This window comes from Chenopodium album, chromosome 3, assembly GCF_948465745.1.
Source record: "Chenopodium album chromosome 3, dcCheAlbu1.1, whole genome shotgun sequence".
NCBI lineage: Eukaryota > Viridiplantae > Streptophyta > Magnoliopsida > Caryophyllales > Amaranthaceae > Chenopodium > Chenopodium album.
In genome coordinates this window covers 74,911,920-74,922,708 of record NC_137836.1, presented here as the reverse complement: position 1 = coordinate 74,922,708, position 10,789 = coordinate 74,911,920, and the positions used below count along the sequence as shown (strand labels likewise).

General features: G+C 37.2%; 1 protein-coding gene across 1 annotated transcript; it reads left to right on the top strand.

The window, feature by feature from the left end:
• Positions 1-7,110: 7,110 nt before the first annotated feature.
• Positions 7,111-9,850, top strand: LOC145625380 (UPF0481 protein At3g47200-like). The gene is made up of 5 exons (XM_081678436.1): positions 7,111-7,190; positions 7,281-7,350; positions 7,727-7,750; positions 8,200-8,899; positions 9,054-9,850. The coding sequence occupies exons 1-5, from the start codon at positions 7,111-7,113 to the stop codon at positions 9,848-9,850; spliced, it is 1,671 nt and encodes a 556-aa protein (XP_081534562.1).
• Positions 9,851-10,789: the final 939 nt, after the last annotated feature.

Below are 10,789 nucleotides of genomic sequence, written 5' to 3'. Positions count from 1 at the left end.
AATTCACCAAATGCCATCGGACTTATCAGAATTCACCAAATGCCACCCAGTTACCGAGTGCCATTAATGACCAACGACCGTTAACTCCGTTAGTCATTAGGAGTTAATCATGACACATGTCATGATATAATTGGTCAATTCATCTTAATTCATAAAAATTAAAATAAAAAAAAAAACCCCAAAACTTTCCCAGCCACCCCCCACCACCACCAAACCCTAGCCCCACCCTTATCTCGCCGGAAAACGGCCGGCCACCACCTTAACCACCACGACCACCCATAACTCACACCCTAACCCCTCCCCCCCAAAATTCGAGCCACCCTAACCCCTCTCCCATGAAAATCGACCACCCCAACCCCCTCTCCCATGAAAAACCGACCACCCTAATCCCCAAATCGACCACCTTAACCCTCTCCCCTACAAAATCCGACCATCCCTCCCCGTCCCTTGCAAAATTCGACCACTCCCTCTCCCATGAATTAATTTGTGTAAAGTTTTTTTTTTTTTTTTTTTTTTGTTGAAATTGGATTAAAACCCATGTAAATGGCTAATTTTGGGTGTTACGGGTTTCAGCAAAAGGGGATGCGATTTCAGGTGGTGGTCGAGGTGGAGAAAGAGTCGAGACAGGGTAGGGGTTGGGGGTCGGTTTAGGGTCGAGGTGGAGAAAGGGTCGAGACAGGGTAAGGATTAGGGTCGGTTTAAGGTCGCCGGCGATTGGGATTTGATGGTGGGTAGCGTTGCGCGCAGGGGAAGGGGATTGGGATTTAACCACCACCTTGTGTGGGTGGTTTTGGGGGTCGGCGGTGGGTCAGGTGGGGCGCTAAAGTGTCGTCCGACCGATTTTTGGTGGTTAAGGTGGTGGCCGACCGTTTTCCAGCGAGATAAGGGTGGGGCTAGAGTTTGGCGGTGGTGGGGGTGGCTGGGAAAATTTTGGGGTTTATTTTTTTATTTTTTGGTTTTTTTTTTAAAATTTTTTTTAATTTTTTTTAATTTTTTTTTTTAATTTTTATGAATTAAGATAAATTGACCAATTATATCATGACATGTGTCATGATTAACCCCTAATGACTAACGGAGTTAACGGCCGTTGGTCATTAATGGTACTCGGTGAATTTTTAAAAAACTGGGTGGCATTTGGTGAATTCTGAAAAGTCCGATGGCATTTGGTGAATTTTAAAATTACTCAGTGGCATTTGGTGAAATAGCCGTTAAATATAGTATTTTGTGCTAAATATGATGGACCAAAGGAGTTGGTGCAGCGGTAAGATGCATGAGCTTAAGAGTTATAATTTTTAGGGACTAGAGTTTGAATCTTCAGGCATGCATTTTACTTTTTTTTTTTTAACAAGACATTTTACATTCTTTTTTGGCCTTTAGACCAGATTAATTGATTCTTCTTAATTATTACAATGATTATACGTTTATTATTGCATCAAGTCTTTGTTTTATTGATTAATCAAAATAATAACAACGAGAGATATCTTTGAATAATTCTTGAACTACAAATCACGTATTTCTTAACCTGAATACTATATTTCTCGAGTTTGAAATCTATATTATCTTATGAAATTTCATCATCATCCCCCTTATTTAGTCACATTTTTTTTAATTACGTCTAAGCAAGTCTTAGGTAACCCATCCTAATTTATCTTGAAACATTTATATTTCTCTATAACGAATGTAGTATGATACTGCTTGGGTGTATTCTGAATACATATATAAGCACTTTAATAGAATCAAAGAGTGTAGCATTATTTCAATTTATTTCTCAACAATTACTCTATATACATATTTGAATCATTGTAATTGTAGTTTTGCATGAATATTATCCCAATTACGATTGTGCATTAGGATTCCCCTCGTGAGGAGGGGTTCCTAATGTTTTTTTTTTCTTACCCTTAAGAAAAAATTACCCCAAATTACGATTGTAATAGATAATTATGACAAGTACTACATTTAAATAGTTATATTAAGGTTTAACTATTTAAGGTTTTTTTTTTTTTTTTTTTTTTTTTTTTTTTTTTTTTTTTTTTGCTTCGATGTTTTTGTCAAATTAAGCAATGTACATTTGTCCCCCCAATTAGAAATTCCTGGCTCCGCCACTGTGTGGAGGAGTGAGAAAGTAATAGAGAGAGAGATGATATAAATTTTTATAGCATGAATGATAATGGTCTTACAATACATACTTTATAGTTAATAAGTTTCCCAATTTCAAAAAGATACTCTTAAGTTTGCCCATTTGAAAAGTTTGAGAAGAAAAGTATGTCCTTATATAATTAGCCCATAAGGACATGCTTGCAGTGAGTTCTTGGTTTTCAGTCTTGACAGTCTATAATGGCTTCATAAAGTCATGGCCAAATATTTTTTAACTTATAATAATTAAGTGCCAAAAATGTGTAAGAAAAATTAGGTAAAATTGGTATAAACCACCTTTTTTGTCCAATATTTTTGAAAAAACCACCTTTTATGTTTTTTTTTTATTAAACCACCTTTTAAGTACCTAAATTTTTAATGGCACCACCCGTTTTCAATATTTGACTGAAAAGTTAACTGCGACGTCAAAGGGGCCCACGACCTTTTCTTTTCCCTCCTAAATCATGTATATTTCCCTCCCAAAACATTCAGCCATTCCCCTGTATATAATTGCTTGAATATGTTGATGAGTAAAGCTCTAAAAAAATCTGAAGTATTTTTTTGCCAAATAATTAAACATTAAATCAACAGTTAAGCACTCTAAACACAGTCAAAACAACCACTCAAAACAATAAAGTTTGTTTCTTTGCCGAATAATCAACCCAACACAAACCGATTAAAGTATCAAACATGCAATTAGGGTTTATAATTCTTTAATTCAACCCAAAAACAAAGAACTAATAAACAATTGCAATCTACCAAGCATATAATACAATAATGAATTAACTCAAAACGCCACAAGCCCACAAAAATTAGAATAAAAAACATTAAAAAAAACAAAAAGAAAAGAAATTTACCCCGTACTACAGTTTAATAACCCATAAATCTTTTGCAATTCCTTGCCTTTACCCTTGTTACTGTCTATTTTCTCCAATGATTTACTTTTGCCAACAAAAAAACATTTAATAATTAAAGGAAAAAGGAGCTAGAAATGGCGTCAATGGCAGAAATTTGTCAGCAATAAATTGGATGAGTGACGAAGAAGACTGAAGGACAAAGGAGAGAGATGAATTAGTTGAGTTGATAAAAGGAGTATTTAAGTCTTTCTAACTAAACGCGGGATTTAAGAGGAAAACATGACGTTGGTGGGCCCCACTAACGGCGCCGTTAGTATTTTCGTTAAATTTGAAATACGGGTGGTGCAATTAAAAATTTAGGTACTTAAAAGGTGGTTTAGTAAAAAAAAAAAACATAAAAGGTGGTTTTTTCAAAAAAGTTATACAAAAAAGGTGGTTTATACCAATTTTACCGAAAAATTATACACTTGATATGCTTAACATTGACAATGAATTGTATATCATTAATATAGTTTGTATTAAGTAGGCAATACATAATCACACTTGATATGCTTAAACATTGAGAATGAATTTTATATCATTGATATAGTTTGTATTAAGTAGGCAACACACATAATCACAGTGCTCAATCATAAAAATATGAAAAGATTGTCTTCTCTAATACTAAAAATTTCTGTCTTGAAAAAAAAAAAAACCAATCAGTTTTCGACTTCTACAAATTTACTCGTAAGTGTACATCTGAAAGCTGAAAGGAATAAACCTTTTGAAGAAAAACTGAAAAACAGTTAATAGCAACAACCACCAGGAGGTTTGGAATAGAAGAAAAAACATGGATCCCCAATCCCCATGATTCATTACCTCAAGAACAACTAGAGTGGGTGATATATATTAAGTAAAAAACTCAAGGAAGCCCATTTATATATATGCTGCAAGAAGATCCTGGCCTGGGAGAAGTGGTGCATATATCAAGTGCCCCGTCGCCTAAAACTGTATCTATAGGACCATACCATATCGTTACTTTATAATCTATGCCAGATCCTACTCATCCTAGAACTCACAGGTCAGGAGCTAAACCTTTACTCTGATATGATCAAACATTTATTTGTGAAGAATTTGTACTCTGCATTTAATCTGTGGGAGTCAAACTCTGGGACTCATGCTTGGAATTCGAGTGACTTGACCAATTGCTGCAACTGCAAGTACTCACCTCTCTAATGGTAAAGATACATAGATAAAAGGCTGACCATTTCCTCTTAATTGGAGTGATAAGTTGGCAGGTGGAATAAAGAGATGATGTTGAGAGAATGTCATTGTTGAGGGTCATCACCGCACTCTTGATGCTGCTTTCTTATAGAATGTAGTACATTTTTTTTTATGAAAACGATGCCAAAGCTAAAACAACGGAGAGTAATTTATTTCATTATAACATTCAGAAAATCTGTTTCTTAATGAAACAGTCATCAAAGTTGGCTTTAGTGGAAGCAAGTACAGAATGAAGTTTTACACATTTACTGCACTAGAATAGAGATGATACTAACCTGTATGAGTTTGGTTTTCTCACGGAAAGGAGTTTCAGATCCAACAGTGGAAGCTGGGACGCTCTTGGATGCATTTTTAAACTGACCAACATCCTGGTGGTTGCTGTCCATTGGCTTAACTTCAAATCTTTTACCTCCTCCATAGGCGTCATCATTATCAGCTCTAAATAGAGTCCGACCTCTTTCAGCAATTGAATCCTCATCCAATAGAGGACTCCTTCCCCAATTTACGAAGCATCCATTCTGCTAAACCAGAAACTAAAATAAATTAGTGAGTATAATAAAAAACAAGTCCTGTAGACAACAGACAATGCAAGTACATGATGCAATATTAACCGTTCTCTCTGGTGATCTCTGATGTTGCCGGTTATAGCGTTGTGGAATGTTCGAGTTGAGGGGTGTGTTCCTCTCCTCTCTACCCCTTGTGAAAACACCCGTAAAACCCTCAGCTTGCTGGGGATCAGTATTCCAGACACCCCATGCTGGAATTGTTTTCCCTCTATCTGGCTGTAAAGATTTTAACAATAAGTTATTAGTCACGTAAATTATTTGTGTTTTTTTTCTTATAATAAATAAGCCAAGATCATTTGATGGAGGTAATTGATTATAAAAAATTGTTTCTGCAGAAATTAAAGAGCACTTACAGTTTGATTACCAAGACCAGCTGGAGGTCTTTGCTGAAGCCTGCATCCTTTCTGATGAATATGTGAAGGAGTTTCAGAAGTAGCCATAGATTTGGACCCTCTGCTTGAAATAATCAACTGATGATTACCATCTGCCTTAATTTTAGTTACAATAGTAGTAGGAGGCCTAGGTCTATTGTTGACATCTCGGTTGAGCTTGGGCTCAACGGGGTCTGGCACATGCAGTCTTATTTTTACAAGCATTTTCAAAATAAGCGGTGTATGCACTATTTTCTCCCTTATTCCAATCACCAAAATGAGGCACTTTATTTCGTCCCTTTTTAGCTGGAGGCTCACAGAGAGGAGTTTCAGGTCCAATAGTTGAAGCTGGGATGCTCCTGGATAGGCTGGATGCATTTACAAACTGACCAACATCCTGGTTGTTGTCCATTGGCTTAACTTTAAATCTTTTACCTCCACCATAGACTTCGTCATTATCAGCTCTACCTAGGGTCCGACCTCTTTCAGCAATTGAATCCTCATCCAATAAAGGACTCTTTCCCAAATTTACAAAGCATCCGTTCTGTAAAACCACAAACAAAAATAAATTATTGAGTATAACAAACCAAATCCTGTAGACAGCAGTCATATATTTTCAAGAATTTTCAAAATTAAATTAGCTCCCTCTTTCCAAGCCCTCTACTTGCATTTCTCAACTGATGATCACCTGCATTGCTGATGCTGTGGGATCACCATTCCTATTGTTCTTCCTAACATTTCCAAAGCTCTGGGTATAACCCCCTTCACCTCCACCTTCCCAAGCACCAAACGCTGGCATCTTTGCCCATGATTCTTGTTTTAGTTCTGATTTAGATGGAGAAGGACGAGCCTGAACATGAGGATCCTTACGAGGTTGCATGTCTCGGTTTATCTGGAGCTCATTTGCGGATGCTGTAGGCTCACCATTCTTGGTTTTCCGCTTACTTTCAAAATACTCAGTGTAGGCAACATTTTCTCCATTTTCCCAGGCACCAAATTCTGGGGCTTTAGATTGTTGTCCTTTAGGTTCTGCTTTAGGAGCTGGGCCTCCATTTTGTGGAAACATATCAGGATTTTCTTGAGATATGCTCTTGGATCGACTGGATGCATTTCCAAACTGACCAACATCCTGGTTGCTGTCCGTTTGCTCAACTTGAATTCCTCCTCCATAGACATAGTCATCATCAGCTCTACCAAGAAACCGACCTCTTTCATCAATTGAACCCTCATCCAATAGAGGACTCCTTCCCCAATTTGCAAAGGATCCATTATTCTTCTTTCGTGCATTGTCAAAGAAAACTGTGTAGTTTTCTCCGCCCTCCCATGCACCAAATTTAGGTACTTTAGGCTGCTGACATTAGAAAGCACAAGAGAGATTAATTATGATATCAACAGAGAGCTTCATCATTCTTTAGTTACAGTAACAGTAAGTATTCTAGTACACGTTATCCAAATTTGTCTAACAAACAAACTATCAATCAGAACACAAGAATAAGAATAGTATTAATACAAATTCGGGTTCATAACTTCATTTAGCACACATTTCACATCAAGTGATCTTCTTAAGAATATAATTGACAAGAGGGTGATGATTGAACGATTTCAAGGCAATATCTATTGATTTCAAGGCAACATAAGTTGGACACGCTATTGCATTTCTCAAATGATTTGATGACCATCTACCTTGTTTGTTTTTCCAACAGAAGTGGGATACGAAGCTTTCTTCTCGATATCAGAAGGTTCTGGTGTGACAGTAAGCTCACTCTTAGTACCCTTTCTAACACTGTCCAAGCACTGGGTGTAGCTAACTTCCCCAACATCTCCTCTAACACCAAATTGTGGCACCTTTGATCGTGCTTCTTTTTGTGGTTCTGGCATAGCTAGTGGAGGTTGAGGACGAGCCTGAGTTGAAGCTTGTATATGTCTCAGTTCATCTGGGGCTCATTCTCTGGTGCTGTGGGCTCACCATTTGGATCTGTTATATCTATGGGGTCATTTAGGTTTATCATCTGTTTAGTAATTCTTCTCTAATCTTGCATTGTCAAAGTAAGCTCGATCTGAAATTTTCTCCACCTTCTCTTGAACCAAAGTTTAGTACTTTGGACTGCAGAGTTTATTAAGCAGAAGAAATTCTGTGATAAAAATTACCAGCCCCATAAGGTATGTATTGTTGAAAATTAAAATGAAAAATGACAGTATAGCAAGTTCAAGCTTAAGTACTAAAATCCCCTCACACATGTTATCATCTAATCATTTATCTAATACCGATTAATTTAAAGAACCTATCACACTATCCGTATTCCTCATAGAAGTAGCAACAAGTTCAAATTTGAACCTGCATTTGAAACTAGAGTATGCAGACAGATAACTAAGTTTGCATTCTCTTCCGTAAAAAAAAAAAAAAAAAAAAAAAAAAAAAAAAACATAACAGCACTTACCTTCCGCCTTACTTAATTGACTGATGAAAGTGTTTCATCCACCTCTAGATGCAAAGTCGACTGACTACTGTTTACTGGGGATTTTGTATTTCCTTCAGGACAGGACTGAATTCCGTACCAGCGTAAAGATAACAGATTCTCAACTGTAACCTGTCTTCCTATCCAGGCCGACTGTTAGGCATACAGGATCAATTTGCAGTGCTGCAGGCTTAGCTCGGTTAACTTAATGATCCTCAGATCAATTTAAATTTAAACAAAATAAAATTTCTGAAATTTCCTGGTGTCCTTTCCCTTCAAGGCTTCACATCGTGTATGTTACAGGTGTTATATCTTAAGATATAACTATTACAGAATTAATTAAAGAATCATGCATACTGATCTTAAATGTAAGAATTGGTCAAATGCAATTAGCCTTACGCGGAATACAACGTGCAGACTAATTTAGCATTAAACAAAAAAAAGGTCAGACGATTAGACAACTAATGTAGTTTGAAAGTCATAATCACATTAAAATATCACTCCTGACTATTTTTGAACTTTCTTTGCATACCATTTTTTATCCTCACTAAAGGTTGACAGCGGCAACTTCCGGAGGTTTCAGAGCAGGAGCAGCAACCGCCAGAAAATCTGGAACAGAAGAAAAATGGACCCTCAAGAACAACTAGAGTGGGTGATATCCATACGAGAAAAGCTCAAGGAAGCACAACAATATGCTGCAAGAAAACCATGGGAGAAGTGGTGCATATATCGAGTCCCTTGTCGCCTAAGAGAAGTCCAAGAGAGCAAGAAAACCTATGAGCCCCAGACCATATCCATAGGGCCACTCCATATAGGCAGTGAACAAGTTCTGAATATGGATCGCCACAAGTGGATCGCTCTAAACCAAATCTTAGAACGCACAGGTCAGGACCTAAACCTTTACCTTGATTCCATCAAAGAAGTTGCAGAAGAAGCGCGAGCTTGTTATCAGCAAGAAGTTGTGCATCTCAGGAGCAATAAGTTTGTAGAGATGATGGTCCTTGATGGTTGCTTCATCCTAGAGCTCTTCAGATGTTATCCGGGTTCAGGGACTATTGGAAATCCCATATTCTCTAATCAAAGAATAATTGACGACATTCTGTTAGACATGGTAATGCTGGAAAACCAAATTCCACTTTTCATAATTGACAGACTACTTAGGCTAATGTGCACAACTGGTAATCCTAATGCGCTCCAGAAAGAGCAGGCTATGGCTTTAGCTCTGAACTTCTTCAACCCTGAATGGCTGACAGGTAATTTTACAACTTCATGTTGAATCGATCTTCAGAACATAGACAAAGCCGTGTTTTTAAATCAACAAAACTGACTTTATGCAATAAATGGACAAGCTAAAAGCAGCTTGACAAGATAAGTTCTACATCTTTTACTTCATATCCACCTTGACAGGTAAGCCTTTGTCCGTACAAGAATTCAATGAGCTGAAGCTATCTCTGGAGCAGAAAGAGTGTGTTCATGTCCTCGATGTTTTCAGACAAAGTCTACTCCATGCAAGGCCTCAACAGGACACCATTTTCAGACATCGATTTCAATGGAAGGTATGTGATAAGCTTGTACCTGGGTGTTTGAAGCGGTGGCTACATCGCCTACATGCCAATAGAGCCCCAAATAGAATTTCAAGGCGTGGTCAAGTCATACATAGGGTCACAGAGCTCAGAGAGGGAGGAGTAAAATTCAGAAAGCGAAACACCAACTGTTTCTGGGATATCAGGTTCAAGAACGGGGTTCTTGAAATTCCTTCAATTTGGATACAAGATAGTACAATGACCATCCTCCTGAATTTAACAGCCTTTGAGCACTGTCATCTGAAGATTAGTGATGCAGTGATTGCATCATATGCGGTCTTCATGGAATGCTTAATAAAATCCCCAGAAGATGTGGGTCACCTTCACCATTGTGGAATCATTCAGCATCTTCTTGGACATGATACTGAAGTTGTTGACATGTTCAAGAGCATATCTAAAGAAATGTTAGTGGATGCACATGGTGGTTATTACTCAAAATTATCCGAGCAAGTGAATGCTTACTACAACCAGAGAAGAAATAGGTGGCGAGCAAGCCTGATTCATAAGTATTTTTATAATCCTTGGGCTATCATCTCACTGGTCGCTGCTATCATTCTATTGTTTCTTACCGCCATACAGAGCTTTTATGCAGTTTATACGTACTACAGGCCGAATTCTTAATCTAATAAAAAGAATTTCTGTGAGTTTTATGAGCACAATATGCACTTTTAATCTTTTACCATTACATTTTTGTATCTGATGATTAAGCATGTATAAAACTTGTTAATTTCTTTATAATGCATTTGGAACATGTAATGAGCTGAGAGATTTCTAGAACAGGAATTAAAAGTTTAAGAGAAAGATTCTGATTGATAGTTCTGATTTCTTAATTACAGCAAAATAAAGGATAGAATGTAAAGCTTTCGAATGACCTAATAAACTACCAAGAGCTATACTTAGTAAGACAACAATTTCATACTATGGATGCATCTCTCTTTGCCTACTCTCCCTTATTTATAGCATTTTCTGAAACTCATTTCCTTCCATTAACCGACTATTTTCCTCCTCCCAAGTCCTATCAGCATCATTAAATTGCACTATCTAGAACTCCCTTCCTGTTAGGCCAATCCATAACTTAGAACTCCCTTCCTGTTAGGCCAATTCCCGACTGTTGTCCATTAGTTTCAGCAGGACTCTAGGACAGTTCAGTAAGCAAGAATGTTTTTCGGGTTGCAGATTGTCAAATACAGGGCTACCTACAGAAAAGTAAAAGGCATAGGCATACATGATACATGTGAGGGGATATCTAAATCTCGATCAACATATAACAAATTAACATTTACACACCAATAGATACCGGGATTATCTATGAAGCCCCAAGTTGATTACTAATACTATGCAAATAACACAAGAGGAACAGAAACAAAAGTACAGGACCTTAATCTCTTAAATCAGCCTCAATCATATAATTGACATGATGTGAAATAAAACTTGAATTACCTTTCACACCAAATGCACCAACACACCATACACCAGCATTTCGAAACAATTCGTATACATGGAGATACTTAGACAGTTACACAGTACATTACATTGTTGTACCAAAATCTCCATCTCAGA